Source organism: Crotalus tigris, unplaced genomic scaffold (assembly GCF_016545835.1).
Source record: "Crotalus tigris isolate CLP2741 ecotype Arizona unplaced genomic scaffold, ASM1654583v1 scf7180000021265.29666, whole genome shotgun sequence".
NCBI classification, from domain to species: Eukaryota; Metazoa; Chordata; class Lepidosauria; order Squamata; family Viperidae; genus Crotalus; species Crotalus tigris.
In genome coordinates, this window is record NW_024098423.1 from 4902 (window position 1) to 25848 (window position 20947).

The 20947-nt window shown below is 46.7% G+C and overlaps 1 protein-coding gene across 2 annotated transcripts; it reads left to right on the forward strand.

Annotated features, from left to right (window-relative positions):
* Nucleotides 1-7530: 7530 nt before the first annotated feature.
* LOC120320254 (zinc finger protein OZF-like) lies at nt 7531-17195 on the forward strand. 2 transcript variants are annotated; one of them, XM_039369827.1, is made up of 5 exons: nt 7531-7845; nt 8518-8667; nt 10954-11068; nt 14173-14295; nt 15497-17195. In XM_039369827.1, exons 2-5 carry the CDS (start codon nt 8605-8607, stop codon nt 16420-16422), a joined length of 1227 nt encoding a protein of 408 aa, XP_039225761.1. In that variant the 5' UTR covers nt 7531-7845; nt 8518-8604; the 3' UTR covers nt 16423-17195. The 2 variants fall into 2 exon arrangements, with proteins under 2 accessions (XP_039225761.1, XP_039225762.1); XM_039369828.1 differs by lacking the exon at nt 7531-7845 and adding an exon at nt 7855-8053.
* The last annotated feature ends 3752 nt before the right edge of the window (nt 17196-20947 follow it).

Sequence of the window (20947 nt, forward strand, 5' to 3'; positions counted from 1 at the left end):
TCCTGGTTGTAAGAAGCCACATTGATAAACTGGAGCAGCAGGTCTTAGCCTCAAGGCACCCCTTTGAGATAAAATGTGAATCTATTTCTCGAAGTCCAGCATCAATTACAACGCAACTAAAAAAAAAAGTGACTTAGACGTTTTTCACACGTCCCGTTGCGACCCACCCCCATGATCACACCATCGAAATTCGACGCTTGGCAACTGGCTCACATTTACTGATTGGTTGCGGGGCATGTTGATCAGCTGTTTCAATCTTCTGACAACCAAGTCCATTGGGGAATCCGGATTCACTTACAACCGCTTAGTAACTTAACAAAATGCAGAGGATTCACTTAACAACCCTGCTAAGACAAGTCGTAAAATGACAAAACTCCTTTATCAATGCTTTTCACTTAGCCCATACATTTTGGCCTCCAAGCAATCATTATAGCAGTGGTTCTCAACCTGTGGGTCGGGGGGGGGGGGGGATCGGTCGGTCGGAGTAAGGGAGGAGAACATGTGAGGAAAGGGGGAGGGGGTGGAAAGGCTGGGGCGAGGGAGGGGGGCCGGGGAGAACGGGTGCCGGGCGGGGCTAAAGGACAGTCGGGGGGGGAGGACTGGTGGGAGGTGGGGGGGGGGGTGGGGACCTTGCGGTCGAACGAACCATTTTCACGGGGTCGCCAAACAACGCAGTCCTGCCATTTTTTCCCACTTTTGCCTTAGCTTGTGCTATCCCTCTTATTCTATTGGCTTTTGAAAGCCAACAGAATAACTCTCTGAATCAGAGTCTAATTCTATTGCTTTCAAAAGCCATGGAATTGTCTCAGGCTGTCTCTGCCCTGCTGCCCGGCCGAAAGTCCACCCATTCTGCAAATGGGTTGCTGCAACCAGTTTGAGCATGTCTCCTTGACTTTACGACCGTGAGTAATCCTTGACTTACGAGCAGTTGGGAGTCGGCATTTAAAAGGGTTGAGAACCATCTGCATTATAGAGACACCGTGGGGAACCCAGAAGATCCAACTAGTCTCGCTCCTTTGGCAAACTCAGCTTTGCCTGCTGCTACAGGTTTCCTCTAAGAGCATATATCATTAACGGTATCCGTGTCCAATTGCTCATCGCATTACTCACTGGCCTCTTGATCTTAGATTAATGGGATAGTTTGAGGTCAACCGTTCCTGTCTAAGGATTTGAAATCCTTGTCTACTGCTAGAAAGTAGAAATTAACTCATACGTCGGTATTGCTTTTTTTTGTTATCTGCTGCAGGATGTCACTTTCACCCCGAAGTGGATGTCTCTTGGCTGGGAGAGAAAAACGAGACCATTTTTTCAGAGTCCAGAGAAGAAAACCGGCAGTAAAACAGAGCCCTGCCTTCTTTAACAATGTGAATTGCTGTAGATACAAACAATTGAGTTGGGGTTTTCTCTCACATTAGAGCAGTGGTTCTCATACCTGTGGGTCGGACCCTATTTTGGGGTCCGAACGACCATTTTCACGGGGGCCGCCAAACCAACGCAGTCCACCATTTTTTTCCCCTTTTCCTTACTGTGCTACTCCATTTTATTCTATTGGCTTTTTGAAAGCCATAGAATAGACTCTCTTGAATGGAGTCTAATCTATTGGCTTTTCAAAGCCAATGAATTGTTCCAGCCTGTCCTCTCCCTGCTGAGCCCGCCAAAGTCCCATTCTGCAAACGGTGCTGCCCAGTTTAGTAGTCCTCGCCTTATGACCGGTTGGGGGCGCGGCATTTAAAAGGTTGAGAACCACTGATATAAAGTGAACTCTCTATTCATTGTATGGCCTGTGTAGAGAACTACTGAATAATTATACATGTAGTTCCATCTATGCTACGCTTTGTTCCTGAGAACAGTACACCTATAAGCTGTAGTTTGGACCCTCACCCTTGTCCAGAAGTTGCTGTTTTAATCCTTCTGAACCTTGCGTCAAAAAACCACCTCTCTTGTGTTTCACCTATTCGAATTCGTAAACGTCCTTTTTCGTTTGAACAAGAATCAGTCCCCCCCCTCATCCTTCTCTTCATTAACAGACCAGGGTTAGGCCAACTCAGCTGCTTTTATGACTCATGGACTTCACTCCCAATTCCTGAGCATCCACCTGAGGAAAGGGAGAGTTTCCAAAGCTGAGCCAAGCTGGCTGAGGAATTCTGGGAGTTGAAGTCCACAGTCCAAAAGAGCCTAGGTTGCCTACTTGGACTAGAAGACCTCAAAGGCCCATGCTAGCTCTATTCCAGGGTAGATAACAAACCTTGGCTCTTTTATGACTCATTGGACTTCAACTCCAGAATTCAAGAGTCAGCCATGCTGAGGGAAGGAGAGTTTCCAAGCTGAGCCAAGCTGCTGAGGAATTCTGGGAGTGAAGTCCACAAGTCATAAAAGAGCCGAGTTGCCTACCCCTGAACTAGACATAACCAGTTGAGAAATACTGGGGTTCATTTTGGTGTCTCTCTCTCTCCCTGCTCCCAGGAGTGCCTCCAAGAATGGAAGATGGGGCTGAAGGTGCAAACAGTTAGGAAAAATCCGATGTGAAGCCTGAGATAAATCGCCCGGATCCCGAGTGCGTTCGCAGAGAGCGGGAAGGGGATCAGGCTGTAGAAAAGGAGAAATCGGAGTCTTTTTCGGACGGCCCGAAGGTAGACTAACTTCGCGTTTCCTCAGAAAAGCAGCGAAGAAGAGGAGAAACAGCGCATCGTCGTTTATCCCGGAGGAGAGACACTAAAAACTCAGCCTTCGGGAAGGGTCCCCCTCCCCCAAGCTCCATAGCCGACTGCCCCCATAAATGCTTGGACTGCGGCAAGGGCTTCGTCACAGAAGCGAACCTGACCGTCGCAACCAGAGAAGTCCACCGGCTGGAAAGCTCTAACGACTGCTCCAATTGTGGCCACGTTTCTCCGTAATCTGTCTTGGATATGCACTTGAGGATGCACCTGGGACAGAACCCTTCAGCTGCGCCGACTGCGGCTTAAGTTTAAGCGCCACATTCGAGTCTCCGTACAGGCACCAGCGGATCACACCAGGGAAAAACCCTACAGTGCTCCCGAGTGCAGAAGAGCTTCAGTCAGATCGACCTGATCCGGCCTCAGCGGCTTCAACACGGGGGTGAACCCTATCGGTGCCCTGAATGCGGAAAGAGCTTCATCGGGGCGACTGCCTAGCTACTCATTCAGAAAATCCACGTGGGGAAAGAGCAAGGAGAACTCAGACCGCAGCCAAGACTTTTGTGAATAAATCAAGTCCTTTCAGCACTTGAGAATTGTTTCCGGTGGGGCATTGGGTACGACACACAACCACAAGTCGGTTTCTCACAAAATGGAAGCGATGCCCAATCTTTTTCAGGATAAGAAGTTGTCACGCTAATTATGATTAGTAGCTGACAGGCAGAAGTGATATATTAAGAGAATGAGTCAGCAGAGTATTTGGGGGTAGTATCCCTTTAATGGCAGTTGGAACCTGCTGGCTCACTTCAACCCTTTGAATATAACTGACTATCTTGTATTCTCTATGCTCCCTGAATATTGTTTTTTTCACATTGTATATTAAACCACGGTTCTTTTAACGAACCACTATCAGGTGTTTATGCTCTTGTGTTATATCACAAGAAGAAAATAAGAAAAAGGCTGCGATCATTTATATTTTTAAACAACAAAAGGGACGCAGTATTTCAGGAGCGTGGGATTGGGGGGTGCGTGTTCCTAAATTGGCAGGAGTGGGACAGAACCTGAATTTGATACCATTTAAATTTGAATGCAGTCCTTTTTCTCTCATCAAAGAATCTCCCCCGAGCCAGAAATCACAAGAGTGAATTGGGGGGGGAGACAGTAAGAGCAGCTCCCGCCTTTGCATTTTAATAAAGTTGTGTAAATGCTCAGAGGGTAATAAAAGCCTTTTCAGAGAAATCTTTCACAGTGGTCATCATAGCCACACATGTTTGAGTAGTAGAAGGCGGTGATTCTCAAGCTTAGCAAGATGCGTGGACTTCAACTCCCAGAATTCCTCCGCCAGATTTGCTTTGATGGCTGGGGAATTCTGGGAGTTGAAGTCCACGTATCTTAAAGTTGCTAAGATTGAGAAACTGATCTATGTACAAAGAAGAAAGAATAAAAACGAGGAGGACAACTGATTAGAAACCTGTTATTTTTCATCAGCCTGTGAAATTGAAATTCTGTTGCTTGCATACATAACACACATACAAACATGCCATATACAACATATGTATATACCTACACCCTTATGTATAAATACATGATATAAATATTAATCACCGTCCATCTTGAGTAGTTTTACCTTTATTAGGGGAAGAACAAGAAAACAAGCAAGTTTAGACTTCCACTTGTGCATTGCAAAAAAAAAAAAAAGATTTTTAAAGTCAGTTCTGATCAGCTAGAGGAGATTTACCTTTTGCTTGGGTTTGGTAAAATCAATAAAATCTATGAGCTAACAATCTCAACAGGTATAAAAAAGGGAAGAAAAAATAGGGAAGAAAAAAAGGAATAATTGGGAACCAATTGTTTAATTGTTCTTATATACAGGTGGTCCTCACCTTATGACCACAATTGAGCCCCAAATTTCTGTTGTTCAGGGATACTGTTGTTAAGTGAGTTTTGCCCCATTTTACGACTTTTCTGGCCACAGTTGTTAAGTGAGTCACTGCAATTGGTAAATGAATCTGGCTTCCCTATGGATTTTGCTTATGAGAAGGTCACGTGACCTTGGGACACAGCAATGGTCATAAATATGAACCAGTTGTCCATCACAAATGATGTGAATTTTAATCACAGGATCATGGGGATGCTGCAAAGATTGTAACTGTGAATAATGGTCATAAGTCACATTTTTCAGTGCCGTGACTTTGTAGGGCACTGGAACACAAGTAGTTAGCTTAATGATCGGTTCCTTGATGACAGTTTGTAGTTATGACAGATCACCTCCTCCCTCCCCCCCCCACAAAATACAACTCATTCTCAGTTTATTTTTATTTGTTTTAATCATTTAACTTTCGGCAGTAAGACTACCAGAACTATCAGCCTCTGCCAAGCTGCAGCGTTGAGAAATCAAGGCCCTCAAATATTCTCAAAGGCTTTAAATAAAAGGTTTAAACCAGGGGTAGACAACCTTGGTTCTTTTATGACTCGTGGACTTCAACTCCCAGAATTCCTGAGCCAGCCATGCTGAGGGGAAAGGGAGAGGTTTCCAAGCTGAGCTATGCTGGCTCAGGAATTCTGGGAGTTGAAGTCCACGAGTCATAAAAGAGCCAAGGTTGCCTATCCTTGGTTTAAACAAAGTGATCCAGCGCTGTTTCCTAGAGAGGCCAAAGGAAGGGTGAGAAAGGGTGGAATGAAGTCATGGACATCTCTTTCCTTGGTTTTGAATTTTCTCAAAGCCAAAGAAGAAGTAGATGGAGAAATGGCTATAGAAATGAAGGCCCAGAGCGGAGATATTTCCTTCAGAAAGGGTGAAAGACTAGAAATAGAAGGAGACTCTCTTAAATCCTCCAGCTAATCTTTCTGCTTTCCTTCAGGGGAGCTGATTCCCAGCAGGATCCTTCCTGAGCTGGTCCTCCCACAGCAGAGGGGGAGCATATAGAATACAATAGAATAAAAGAGTTGGAAGGGACCTTGGAGGTCTTCTAGTCCAACCCCCTGTTCAAGCAGGAGACCATACCATTCCAGACATGTGACTGTCCAGTCTCTTCTTTAAAACCTCCAGCGTTGGAGCACCCACAACTTCTGAGGGCAAGCACAACACAAATTGGAATTGTTCTCTCAGGAAATTTCTCCTTATTTCCAGATTGGATAGCTCCTTGATTAGTTTCCATCCATTGCTCCTTGTCCTGCCTTCAGGTGCTTATAGGTTGACTCCAGTGGTGGGATTCAAATATGTGAACAACCGGTTCTATGTGTGGATGCCGCTACCGGAAGTCCATTCTGGGCCTGGGCAACAAAAAATTAGCTGCCGGTTCTGCCGAAGTGGTGCGAACCGGCTGAATCCCACCACTGGTTGATTCCTTCTTCCTTGTGAGCAGCCGCTTAGATATTGGAAGACTGCTGTCATGTCATCTCTTGAACACATCGTTCCAAAAACCATCACTTGTTGTCTTTTTTGTAGAAATGCCGCTTTGAAATTTGCGGGAGCTGAGAAGATAGCTGAATGGACTTTCCAAAATGTGCCTAGCTAATTTGTGACTTGAATTCACTCAACTTATTTAATAGCCTAGCCCCGAGACAGAAATATTTTTGGAAATATTTAAAAGGCAGAATATATTTCCCTAAAGGATTTTAAAAGCCGAGGTGGCGCAGCAGTTAGAGTGCAGTACTGCAGGCCACTTTAGCTGACTGTGTTCAGCAGGTCAGCGGTTCAAATCTCACCGGCTCAAGGTTGACTCAGCCTTCCATCCTTCCGAGGTAGGTAAAATGAGGACCCAGATTGGTGGGGGCAATGTAAATATATATATATATACATTGCTTACTGGTGTACACCGCTTAGAGAGTGCTTGCACTTAAAGCGGTATATAAGTCTCATAAATAAATAAAAGCAGAAACCAACCCCGCCCCCAAGTCTCTTTGTCCCAAATTTGCAGATGTGATAATCTTGTCAGAAAGACTGGAATCAGGAAACTGGGATTAGGAACAAAAATCCTTAGAATCAGCACACCAAAAATCCCTTCTTTCTAAAGCAGTTGCCATGTTGTTTATTCCCAGCTTGGACTGAACAGATCAAAGCATACATTAACCATATTTAACGTTAGACATGAATGCCACCCTTGGGTTTTTAACTAGGCTAGTCAAGTATGTTGTGTGGGCCAAGAATTAATCCAACTAATTCAGCAATTTAGCATTTTAAGGATGTTTAAAACCTGGCTCTGCCAGTTAGCTTGTTGAAGGCGGCGGGTGGATTTATACCCTATTTAACATTTGAAATATTTTAATATTTAGGATTTTAATTGTAAGCCGCCCAGAGTTGCTTTTCAGACTGAGATGGGTGGCATATAAATTTAATAAATAAATCCAGATTAAGCTAGCAATGCTCTGGGGGCGTGTATGCAAAGTATGGTTAACCTGTATGGTTAACTACAACAGAACTTCCAAGATAGTGCTGCAGCTGCCATAAAAGCCAACACAGTGCTAGGCTGTATTAACAGAGGGATAGCATCAAGATCATGTGAAGTATTAATACCACTCTACAAGGCCTTGGTAAGGCCACACTCGGAATCCTGCATCCAGTTTTGGTCACCACAATGTAAAAAAGATGTTGAGACTCTAGAACACTGTTTCTCAACTTTGACAATTTTAAGGCATGTGGACTTCAACTCCCAGAATTCCACAGCCAGCATTGCTGGCTGTGGAATTCTGGGAGTTGAAGTCCACATGCCTTAACATTGTCAAGGTTGAGAAACACTGCTCTAGAAAGAGTACAGAGAAGACCAACAAAGATGATTAGGGGACTGGAGGCTAAAGCATATGAAGGAAAAGCGCCTTCTTTGGGGCAGCTGCTCCGTTTCCTGGGGGCTCCCGCTCCCCCGCCTCTCCCTCTTCCTTCCTCCTCAAGGAACAGGGCGACTTTACGGGCCCGCTCCGCCCCGCCCCGCTGAGGCTCCATTAGCCCAAGCAAGCCCCGTCCTTCTCCAGGGAAAAGGGACGCGGAGGGGTTAAAGCAGACAAGTTCGGCTGCCTAGAACAGACGACTGTGGCGGTGGCTGGGGGGGGAAGCGAGCGCGCGCGCGCGCACCCTCGGGAAGACAAGGACTTTCTTCCCTCCCCCTCCTTGTTTTCTCCGCGCGGAAAAAGCGAAGCGCGGCGCGCGCGCCAGGTGAACGGGCCGACTTGACAGCGGTGGGAGGGCAGGAAGGAGGTAAGAAGAGCCGCCCGGGGAAGAGGGGAGAGAAGTGCCTTCCCCCCCCCTCCGCAATTCCACCCTCCCTCTACCATTTTCCCGGTCGGGTTCCAGGCTGGTTCCGGCTTTGCAAAGCTAACCCGTTGCTGCACCCGTCCGGCCTCCCTCGACCCGCTGCTCCGATTCCCGGTTCTTGGAGGGGGCTTCCCACCCACGCGTGTCCGCTGTGAGTGCGACGCCCGTCGGTTGGGTCCAAACAGGAGGGGATCCGCTGGGAGGGAGGGGGGGAGGGAGGATGGGCGTCGGAGGGCAGCAAATGCCTGGCTGAAATGGCATGCCTGCACATGCAGTACACGCGCGCGCGCGCGCACACGTGTAAGTGCAAACCTTAGGAAAGCCACACCTGGAATATACTTGCATCCAGTTTTGGTCAGTGTTGACTGATTTTCCTCCCCCTGTTGCAGAGGGTTGGAGTGATATGCTGGTTGGGGAGTTCTGGGAGTTGAAGTCCACATACCTTAAAATTGCTGAGGTTGAGAAACACTGGGTTCACACGAGCTTAGCGGTCCCTTCCAACTCCACCATCCAATAATTCTAAAAAAAAAATTCCATTTAAAACAAGTGAGTTTGCAGATTGCTCTAATTGTGGACTTCATTCTAACGGAGTTAACTTTCCACTCCATCATCTAGGTTGCGGTGGTTTGTTCACCAAGCCAAAAGTAAATCCAGTCAACCTTGGTGGGAATTCTTGGAAGCCTTCAGGACTGAAGCAGAAAGATGGATCCTAACCGGGAATTGCCGCATATCCATTTTCAAGAATCGGCAAAAGAACCGAAAATGGTAATCATCACATTCAGCTGGCTTTTCTTCAAGCTTCTGTGCTAATTTTTTTAAACAGAATACCAGTCTTCGTTTATTCAAGGCACCATACAGAACACTCCCTCTTCCCGTTCCCCTCCACGACAACCTTGTGAGGTAGGCTAGATTGAAAGTGGCCCAAATTCCCCCCACGAGCATCTGTGGCTGAGAGGGGAAGTAAATCTGGGTCTTCCCTGTCCTAATCTGATCCCTCAGTTTTTACACACACACCCTGGCACACCTAAAAATGTTTTCCCCCTTTAAAAAAAATATGTTAAATATGTTCTTGAGTAAAGATCGGTCTTGCATTTGGGCAGTTTTGCAGGAGTTTCTCATTGACTTTTTTCTGAGATCTCTTTTCACATCCCACAGCTGTGGATTCCCAGGATCCCCCATCCAATTGCTAACCAGATCTGACCCTGCTTCACTTCCAACCTCCAAACCGGCTCCCGAAATTTCTACCCTCTTGCTCCAATTACAGGTGGTCCTCGATTTAACGACCACAATTGAGCCCAAAATGTATGTGGCTAAGTGAGAAATTGGTTAAGTGAGACTTGCCCCCATTTTACGACTTTTCTTGCCAGATGTGCTAAGTCAGGGGTAGGCAACCTTGGCTCTTTTATGACTCGTGGACTTCAACTCCCAGAATTCCTGAGCCAGCCATGCTGAGGGGAAAGGGAGAGGTTTCCAAACTGAGCCAGGCTGGCTCAGGAATTCTGGGAATTGAAGTCCACGAGTCATAAAAGAGCCAAGGTTGCCTAGCCCTGCCCTATACCATTTCAGAGAAGTGACTGTCTAGGACAGGGGTCTTCAGACTTGGCTCTTTTATGACTCGTGGACTTCAACTCCCAGAATTCCTGAGCCAGCCATGCTGAGGGGAAAGGGAGAGGTTTCCAAGCTGAGCCATGCGGGCTCAGGAATTCTGGGAGTTGAAGTCCACGAGTCATAACAGAGCCAAGGTTGGCTACCCCTGTGCTAAGTAAATCATTGCAGTTGTTATAATTAGTAACCCAGTTGTTAAATGAGTCTAGCTTTCACTTTGCTTGTGAGAAAGTCACCAGAGGGGATCACGTGACACCGGGAGACGGCAACCGTCATAAAGGTGAGCCAGCTGTCACAGAAAAAAAGCCAGAATCAGACTGAAAAGAGAAATTTAAAATTGTGTAATGGGTTAAAAGACAATGTTGGATTTATGGACTGTTTTAAGGATTAAGATTTAGAGCTAGAAGTAAGAAAAAAATATAGGAGGGTGATTATTAGAATAGATATTTTAAATAGATTAAGAATGTACCTTTTGGCATAATAGGTTTATTTTGATGAAAATTATTATGCATTGGAATTTAAAAAACGTTGACTTTTAGATTTGGATAATTTCAATAATTAACAGAGCGTTTTAAATTAGTAAGATGACCTTTCTGTATGATAATATAGATAGGATAAGGCATGATAATCAATTGGATGAAATTTGATTTTTGTTTAATGAATGGAAATGATTTAAGGTTTAACATTATTTTGTTATCTTAAAGAGATTGATTGACTGTGGGATTATATATGTATAGGGTAGATTAATATTTTATTTTAATTAGGATATCTATTGTGTAGTGGAAGAAGAAATAAATGAGACTGGTGATAAAATTAGGGATGTGACAGATTAAGAATTAGAATATATCTGGAAAGGATACCTGAATTGATAACTTGTTGATTTAAAGTTAAATTTGATTATGGTAATTGTAAACTGACAAAGTTTTAAAACAGGTTTAGCAGTAATAGAAATTTAAATTAGAAATGGAATATTTTAAACGTATTATGCTATTTGAGGGAAATAGAGAGGGGATAGTGAATGCATTGTGTTGAGTTGTTTACATATGTTTTCACTTTTGAATGTTTGATTACCCAAACACCACGGTGTGTCCTGAGTGCTTTTTCTTAAGAATTAAAAAAACCAATAAAATGTGTTTAAAAAATAAATAAATAAAGGTGAGCCAGTTGTCAAGCATCCGAATGTAAATCACGTGACCATGGGGGATGCTGCTGTGGTTGTAAGTGTGAAGTCACTTTTTGTGGTGCCGTTGTAACTTCGAATGGTCACTCAGTGAGTCGAGGACTATCTGCGCACCACCAAATCATTGCGTCCTCCTTTGTGTGGCCAAAAATAATAAAAGGCAGTTTCCCTATTCCCAAAACGAAGTTGCCCAATCCTGCAGTTAAGTGGAGGGTGCAAGGCAGGTTGAGGTCTTCACATCTGGCTGACTTTCTCGGTGCTTGTAGGAGTCCAGGAGTCCAAACCGCTCCGGTGCCACCCAGTCATTCTGGGACTCTGAGTTGGGGCTGCTGCGCGTGATCGTCAAGGAAGAAGATGACAGCGAAGAGGCCAATCCATCAGGTAAAGAGGAACATCACGGGTTGGGGGGCTCAGGGGGGGGGGTGGAGGGAGAACTGAGGGGGTCTTGGATGCCCTGAAATTCCTACCAAGCCATTGCTCAGTGGTGGGATTCAACTAGTTCGCACCAGTTCGGCAGAACCGGTAGCTAATTTTTTTGTTGCCCAGGCCCAGAATAGACTTCCGTAAGCAGCATCCACACAGAGAACTGGTTGTTCATCTATTTGAATCCCACCACTGCCATCACTTCCTTGTGGATGCCGGGATCCATTTCCCTTGACAATACAACAGTGCTCAATATGAATTCTGGGCAGCTGGTGTTCTATCCCAGCCTATTGTCGTCTTTGTTAACTTCGCAAGGACAAAACCCCTGCTACTATAATAGGCTGGAGACTTGCAAACCAAAACCAAAACCCCTTTTAATTCTGTTGACAAACCTGTCAAATACAGCAAACTCAAGTCCAAAAGAACACGATGAAAAGCAGACACGAAGTTACAAGAGAAGTCACAGACCAAGATTCCAAGAAGCAGTTTTCAAACAGTTGCCTTCAGCAACCAGCACCACCCACACCTCCTCCCTTTATTTAGCAGACCTAAGGCGGTGCCTCTCCTTGTTGTTTCTTCTTACTTTGGAGGTGCCTCATTGACCTCTGTTGACTTACTCTTGCTAATTGAGCCGTCTGCGTCAGTTAGCAAGTCCATCTGTTGTGATTCTTCCACTCATGCTCCTCACACAGCTGAGCTTCATCAGAAACAGGACTGGAGGGCCCAGGCTCTGCATCCAACTGTAAGTCCTGTACTTCAGAGCCTCCCTCTGGCTCTGATGGCCCTTCAAATGCCTCCTCCACCTCCTCCCCAGATTCCTCCTACTCAGCTGTGGGGAGCACAGGCTGGCACAGAATCACAACAGCTGGGATGTTCATTCTGGGCACATCACAAGAGTTCAGTCACCGTTTTCTTGAGACAGACTTGCAGATGCAAGAAAGAAGGGGGCAGGTTTCTACCTGGTGAATAGTATGTACTGGTAGTCCTCTACTTATGACCAAAACTGGGATTGGAATGCCTATCGCTAATAAACTTAAACTTTATTACAGTCGTAGACCAGCAATAGCCATCACTTTTTGCAATATATTAATAATAATAAAAATAGTACTAACATTAAGATCATGTGAAGTATTAATACCACTTTACAGTGCCTTGGTAAGGCCACACTTGGAATACTGCATCCAGTTTTGGTCACCACGATGTAAAAAAGATGTTGAGACTCTAGAAAGAGTACAGAGAAGAGCAACAAAGATGATTAGGGGACTGGAGGCTAAAACATATAAGGAACGGTTGCTAGAATTGGGTATGTCTAGTTTAACGAAGAGAAGGACAAGGGGGGACATGATAGCAGTATTCCAATATCTCAGGGGCTGCCATAAAGAAGAGGGAATTAAGCTATTTTCCAAAGCACCTGAAGGCAGGACAAGAAGCAACGGGTGGAAACTAATCAAGGAGAGAAGCAACCTAGAACTAAGGAGAAACTTCCTGACAGTGAGAACAATTAATCAGTGGAACAGCCTGCCTCCAGAAGCAGTAAATGCTCCAACACTGGAAGTTTTTAAGAAGAGACTGGACAGCCATTTGTCTGAAATGGTATAGGGTTTCCTGCCCGAGCAGGGGGTTGGACTAGATGACCTCCAAGGTCCCTTCCAACTTTACTACTATTATTATTATTAATAATAGTAAATAATAACATCCCTGTTAAGAAAATACATGTTCTCGAAATGTTAGGGTCACTCTCTAATTTACATGAGTGGATAGCCAATTAATGTGTGAGTAAATATAATGTTCCAAACATTATTAGAGATATCTCCCAAAAATTGGCACAAGTTGACGACTATAAATCTATAACCAATTTTTTTCTTGTGGACATTGCCTATCGCTAAGCAATGGAATTGTTAAGTCAACGGTGTAACTGTAGGTTAATCCAGCTACTCCCACTGAAATTGCTTGTCAGAAACTACCTGGGAAGGTAATAAATGGTGACCACATGACCGTGAGATACTGCAACACTTGTAAAATACAGGCCAGTTTCCCAGCGTCTAAATTTTGATCATATGACCGTGTTAACGCTGTGGGAGTCATAAGTGTAAGGGGGGTGGCAATTCCACTTTTTTCAGTATCGTCGTACATTTGAACAGTTGTTAAAAGAAAGATTTTAAGTTGGGACTACCTGTATTGAATGTGTAGCTTGTCTTTTTTTTTCTGAGACCTCAAAGAGAGGGGTTGCCCAAATGTTCTTCCTGCAGTATTGATGACAAACCTGCGAAGCAAGATGGGCCATGACAAAAATGACCGGCCCAAGAGCCAGAGTGCAGAAGCAGAATCTGAAGGTGGATTTTTCTAGGCCATAGGTGTGGAACGATGGCCCCTTTAATGACTTGAGGACTTCAACTCCCAGAATTCCTGAGCTGGCTGGGAGTTGAAGTCCACAAGTCATAAATGGGTCATTTTTCCCTCATGGTGGCTCAGGAATTCTGGGAGTTGAAGTCCACAAGTCATAAAAGGGCCATTTTTCCTCATGGTGGCTCAGGAATTCTGGGAGTTGAAGCCCACAAGTCACAAAAGGGCCATCATTAACCATGCTGGCTCAGGAATTCTGGGAGTTGAAGTCCACAAGTCAAAAAGGGCCATCATTAATCATGCTGGCTCAGGAATTCTGGGAGTTGAAGTCCACAAGTCACAAAAGGGCCATCCTTCCCCATGCTGGTTCAGGAATTCCCCATTCTAGGCCAAGACCATCACTTGAATGGCTGTATAATAGAGAAAAAGCCTGATTAAGCATGTTGGGCAAATCTAGTATGGGTTTAATAAGCTTCCTCACGCCTAAGCTGTATTGATAAATTGGCATTAAAGGACCATACTCGCTCTTTTTATTTATTTACTTATCGAGCCACATTAGACAGCCCTGATGTGTTCAGTTGGAAACGAGGTTGGAATTTTAGACTTTCGCCAAGTGATTAGAAAGTTGTTTCCCTCATGACGTTTAATTATGCTTAACCCTGTTTGGGGAAAGATAAGCCTAAAATGTTTTACATTTATTTTATTTTTCTTTCCTGAAGAAAACTGGACGGCAAGATCAACCACAGAGGGAGGTTCCTTCCCCGAAAGATTCACTTCGGAGCATCAGCTGAAACGTTCGCCAGAAAATACGCAGGACAGTATTTTTCCTCCGGTGAAAGTGGGTGAGTGTAATATCCACCCTCCTGTGAGCATCTTGAAGAGATCAGCTCTCTATTCCAAGGTATTTGAGTACGGTTATGAAACTGATCACGATGTGGGATGAGATGTCTGCCGTTCCAGCCATAGTTCTGGAAGGTGGCTTAGCCATCAAATCTTTTGCTTGACAGTTTCTGTGAAGGGAGCCTGCCCATTATGGCTATAGGTTGTAACAGTCACGACAAACCCAATTTTATTACCTTTCCTGCAGTGGTTGTTAAACAAATCCTGGGCTGTAAAGGGGCTGTAGCAGTCATTAAGCCAACACCACAGTCGTTAAGTAAACCAATAGTTCACTATAGGTCAGTGATGGCAAACCATTTAGAGCAGTGGTTCTCAACCTTTTTAATGCTGCGACCCCAACCGGTCATAAGTCGAGGACTACCCAACCGGTCGTAAGTCGAGGACTTTCCCTGCCCGGGAACGCCACGCATGCGTGGTGCTGACCCTGTGCCAGCCGAGGCATAGCTGGCAAGCGGCAGAGACGTAGCAGGCCAACCACCGGCTGGGCCACTATCTGGATGCGGCCCGCGAAGTGGTTTCATGTGGCCTGCAAAGCCATCTTGGAAACAGTGAGGGAACGGCCCCTGCTACTTTGGCCCAGGCCGGCCGGGAGCCAATGTACAATTTTGTGGTGGCCATCTTGGCACTTGCCCCAATGGACCATGCCTTGGCACTTGCCCCAGTCCCACCCCCTTCTGCCAGAGACCCTCAGATCTGTCCCACTCCTGCCCAGGCCCCCCATAGGCACCCGTGACGCGAATGATGTAGAAATGGCCACGCCTGCCCAGTAGGCCACACCCACTCCATCCACGCCCAACCAATAGGCTGCACCCACTCTGGCCACACCCGCCCCAGGGCAACCGCAAAGCTGATGCGGCCCTCAGTGAAATTGAGTTTGACACCCCTGCTTTAAGGGAATTCTTTCTTATTATTATTATAATTTTTGTTAGTTTTTTACACAAACATAAGTCATTTAATAGTTGGTAAACAATGTGGTGCCTGGGTTACATTTGTAAAAACAGTCCTGCTTTAAGGGAATTCTTGTTACTTTAACGGTAGTCCTGGCTTGCATGGGGTTGGTTCCTTCGTCCAGTTATCTGACAGGGCCAAAAGCCCAGCCCTTTCCAGGCTCCTCTAAGACATATTTTTCCCGTGTTCCCGCAGAAACCATCCAGATTAAGGAGGAGCCCGCAGAGATATCTGTAACGATACTCGAGCACCCCAATGCCGAAGGGACGAGTCCCAACAAGTGCGCCCTGTGCGGAAAGACCTTCAGTTGCAAGTCGGACCTCACCAGACACCAGAGGACTCACACGGGCGAGAAGCCCTTCCGATGCTTCGAGTGTGGGAAAAGCTTCAGCCGAGGAGATTATCTGATTTTGCACCAAAAGCTGCACCGGGGGGAGAAGCCCTACAAGTGCTCCGAGTGCGGCAAGGGCTTCTACCGAAGCACCCGGCTGATTTCCCACAAAAAGGTCCACCTGGCCGAGAAACTCTACAAGTGTTTCCGTTGCGGCAAGAGCTTTGGCGACGAGGCCAAGCTTGCCCAACACAAGCAGGCCAAGCACACGAACGAGCGGCCGCACACCTGTCCCGAGTGCGGCAAGAGCTTCCGCCGGAGCACGCACCTCACCAGGCACCAGAAAATCCACGCCCGCAAGGCCCGCTACCGCTGCCTGCAGTGCGAGAAGACCTTCACTTGTCGAAAGCACCTCCTGTCCCACGAGCGGACTCACACGGGAGACAAGCCCTACAAATGCTTGGACTGCGGCAAGAGGTTCAGCTTCAGCGGGAACCTCGCCTCGCACCTGAGGATGCACACGGGGGAGAAGCCGTACCTGTGCCTCGAGTGCGGGAAGAGTTTCAGCCGGAGCGCCCACCTCACTCTGCATCAGAGGACCCACACCGGGGAGAAGCCGTACACCTGCCTGGAGTGCGGGCGAGCCTTCAGCCAAAGCAGCAACCTCACCTCCCATCAGCGCATCCACACCGGGGAGAAGCCGTACGAGTGTCCCGTGTGCGGGAAACAGTTTTCGCGGGGCGACTCGCTGGTCTCGCATCAGAGGATCCACGCCGCCGAAATCATCTGATCCGGGGTTTGAAGAGCGTTTGGCACAACAGGGCCTCTTGGCAACAGGCTTCGGTTGCGAGGGGGGGACAAAAAGGAAAAGATGGCAGACTCTTGCTTCGTGTCAAAATAATCGCTGTGTGTGAGAAGCTTCGTCATTGTTGCCTTTGAAGGTTCTCAAAGGTCACGGTTGTCTCAAAGTTGCTTTTTTCCAAAAGATAACCGGAGTTTCTTGGGGTTTTTTTTTCCTTGAAAACGTTTCGCTTCTTGGGGAAAAAAAAAAAGTCAGGTTGCCTTTCAGAAAAAAAAGCACCTTTCGGACTTCTTCATTTGTTACATACATGGACAAACAGAATTGGAAAACGATAGTCAAGGACAGTGTATTATTATATGTTATGGAGGTTAATAAGATAATAAGCAACACCCTGCTGGATCGGACCCCAGGCCCACCTTGCCTGGCCAAGGAAGCCCTCAGGTCTTCCAGAAGATGGCCTTCAGAGACAGCCATCCTGCCATCCAGACTTCCAGAAGTGGCATCCACGCACTTCCGGTGGGCCGTTCTGGGCCTGGGAAGCCGCCCCGGCTCAGAACGGACTTCCAGAGGTGGCATCCACGCACTTCTGGTGGGCCATTCTGGGCCTGGGAGGCCTCCCTGGCTCAGAATGGACTTCCGGAGGTGGCATCCACACATTTCTAGTGGGCCGTTCTGGGCCTGGGAGGCCTCCCTGGCTCAGAACAGACTTCCAGAAGTGGCATCCACGCACTTCCGGTGGGCCGTTCTGGGCCTGGGAGGCCTCCCTGGCTCAGAACAGACTTCCGGAAGTGGCATCCACGCACTTCCGGTGGGCCGTTCTGGGCCTGGGAGGCCTCCCTGGCTCAGAACAGACTTCCGGAGGTGGCATCCACGCACTTCCGGTGGGCCATTCTGGGACTGGGAGGCCTCCCTGGCTCAGAACAGACTTCCGGAGGTGGTATCCACGCACTTCCGGTGGGCCATTCTGGACCTGGGAGGCCTCCCCGGCTCAGAACGCACTTCCTGTGGTCCATTCTGGTCCTTGTGAAAAAGAGCTTAGGCAGTGGTGGTGAACCTATGGCACAGGTACCACGGGTGCCAGAGGTGATACTCAGTGCCCTCTCTGTGGGCACGCGCACTGTCGTCCCAGTCCTAGGCCTTCAGCTGGGTTTTGTAGAACCTTTTCGCTTTAGGCCTCCGCCTAAAAAAGGTTCAGTCAGTCCATTTCAACTTCTCGCAGGAAAAAAAAAGATCTTGCAAAGTTGGAATTGATCGACTGAACTTTTTAATTCCCACCCAGTCTGCTGTTACCACTGCAGCCACGCCCACCCAGTGGGCCACGCCCACCCAGTGGGCCACACCCACCCGGCACCCGACGGAGTGGGTTTTGGGTTGCAGTTTGGGCACTCGGTCTCTAAAAGGCTCACCATCACTGGGCTAGGGCTTCAGCCAGTTCGCCAAAGTCAACAAAAAATTGTTGTGTGAATCGGCTGAATCCCACCGCTGCTCTTAATGCCCCAAATCTCTTCGGAATCAGTTTCCATAGTGTGCATATTTTTTCCTTTTTTTTAATTTTTTTTTTTTTTTGATGGGTAATTCAAGATCTTTTGTTGGTTGTAAAAGGGGGCAAACTATAATTTTTGCCTCTTCTTACAAGATTACATATCATATATTTATGGCAAAGGATGAGAACTGGATTGGCACAGAAGCCATTTTGCAATCCTAGAGAATTTAAAAAAAAAAAACCATTCTTATGCAATCTAAAGTTGGAGTGGATGCATGTTAAAAGGGCTTTAATTAACTAGGTGTTGCTTTGTTCTTTGAAAAATCCTCCTGATCTTGAAAGAAGAATCCAGAGGTGATTGCTGGATTTTTTTTGCCGACAGTGATGAACTTGGTTCAAAACATGGAATAAACCTTTGTGGATTACATATATGTATATATCTCACCATCTTCCTGAGGAGACCAAAACAAGGCACACATTTCTCCTGCTTTCTATTTTTTTTTTCTTCTTAAATCCCACACAACAGGGGTAGGCAACCTTGGCTCTTTTATGACTCGTGGACTTCAACTCCCAGAATTCCTGAGCCAGCCATGCTGAGGAGAAAGGGAGAGGTTTCTAAGCTGAGCCATGCTGGCTCAAGAATTCTGGGAGTTGAAGTCCACGAGTCATCAAAGGGCCAAGGTTGCCTACCCGTGGGCCAGGCCGCTTTATGACTCATGGACCAACTCCCAGAATTCCTGAGCCAGCATGGCTCAGCTTGGAAACCTCTCCCTTTCCCCTCAGCATGGCTGGCTCAGGAATTCTGGGAGTTGAAGTCCACAAGTCATAAAAGAACCAAGGTTGCCTACTTCTGCCCCACAACATCCCTGTCAGGGTAGGCCAGACACGGAGAGAAAGAAAAAGGACTGGCTGAAAGGCACTTTCTATTTGGAAATGGTTGAGGGAATTCCTTGCTTTCTTGGTCTGACAGCATTCTGATATTCCATGTGAACCCAACCTTGATCTGAGATCTTTTGAACCGTCCTGGACAGAAATGAATTTTAATCCAAACCATAGAGTTGAAAGGGACCTCAGAGGTCATTTAGTCCGATCCCCTTGCTCCAAGCTCTGTTGAAACATCTCTGACGGATTAGCCTCTAAAGACCTCCACTGAGAGAGACCTCACTATGGGGGGGGGGAGAGAAAAGGGCTCTTCCACTGCCTGATTAGGAGGCAGACGCTGTGGTCCCGTAAATCAGTGGTTCTCAACTTTTTTAATGCCACGACCCCAACCGGTTGTAAGTTGAGGACTACCCAACCGGCCGTAAGTTGAGGACTACCCAACCGGTCGTAAGTCGAGGACTTTCCCTGCCCGGGAGGGCCGCACATGCGTGGTGCCGCCCCTTGCGCCGACCGAGGCGTAGCTGGCAAGCGGCAGAGACGGCGCAGGGCAACCACTGGCTGGGCCACCAGCTGGCCCAGCCCAAGGGAGATAAGGCACCCGCCGGGCCCCACGCGCGCCAGCAACCCTCCCTGCGCCCGCCGGCCTCCCACCTCCCACCCCTGGCCCTCTTTTACTTACATTTTTAGTAGTTGCTCAGCAGGGAGGGGTGGAAACTTCCAGACAGCTCGCCTTTGCTGCAGACAACTTGTAGCACCGTTTGCAGAATGGACTTTTGGCGGGCTCAGCAGGGCAGAGACAGCCTGGACAATTCCTATTGGCTTTTGAAAGCCAATAGAATTAGACTCTATTCAAGAGAGTCTATTCTATTGGCTTTCAAAAGCCAATAGAATAAAAGGGAGTAGCACAGCTAAGGAAAAGGAGAAAAAAATGGCGGACTGCGTTGTTTGACGACCCCCGTGAAATGGTCGTTCGACCCCAAATGGGATCCCGACCCACAGGTTGAGAACCGCTGCCGTAAACCCAACTCGGAAGGGAACATCTCTTCTAATGCAGCAGCACAATTTGGTAAATTGTAAGTAATATTTCAGCCTGCTTTCTAGCATTCCCAAAGGTTGGGAAACCTATCCTGTTCCCTTCCTGTCTTACAGTCCATCCATTTCTTCATTTCCCTACTACTCAAGGCAGCCAACGTGGTTCTCTTCATGCACCAACAGTTGTGCAAGGAAAACGGGGGTGGGAAGGAAGAAGCGGTTAAATTTGACGCTGGATTCCCCCCCCCCCAAAAAAAAACCCCACCAGAAATGTGTTTCTAGAACTGCTGTGGTCCTCAGAAGAATTAGAAGGTGTTCTGTCACTGGATCCCACGGTCTTAAGAAAAAGGATTTAGGAAAGTTGGCTTTGGATCAATTTCTCTAACAGGAAAAAACAATATTTTTGCCATCAGGGAAAGCAGACCTGAAAAACCAGATTGGGGGGGGGGGATCAGTGAGGGAGAAAATCTTAACTCGATGGCATAAGACTCAGTCAACTTACTGGCTCTGAAAAGTGTGCCTCTACATATTTCCTGTCCATCTCAAGAATGCTGGGGACATTTAGCAACCCGTCTTTATACCACGGTGTTAACCCAGTGTTATTTCAGTACTAGTCGGGGGCTGGACTAGATGACCTCCAAGATCCCTTTCATTCTATGAAACTATTATCCCACTTCTTCCTCCACACTGTTTCGACAAAACAAAGTTCAGGGGACTTTCCTGGTTTATTATAGGTGATATAATTATTGTAATTGTATTCTATTATCTATCCTGATGGGAGAGCTCTATGGAATAAAGCGCTTAAATCGGTAACATTTCCCTGATCTTCACAGCTTTTCTCAAAACCATGTACTTATGAATTGCTAAATAAAACCGAATCAAAACATGGTCAGTTTTGGAAACTTGTTTTTTTGTTAAAACGACTGCTTATCCAAATACCACTTCATCGGATTATGAAATGGTTTAAACTGTTACGTGTCCTGGTGGCGCGGTGGTTAGAATGAGGTAGTAACTGTAGTAGTAGCACTATAGTAGTAGTACTACAGTAGCAACTATGAGAGGGATTTCGAAGTCCTAGTGGACAATCACTTAGATATGAGCCAGCAGTGTGCTGCA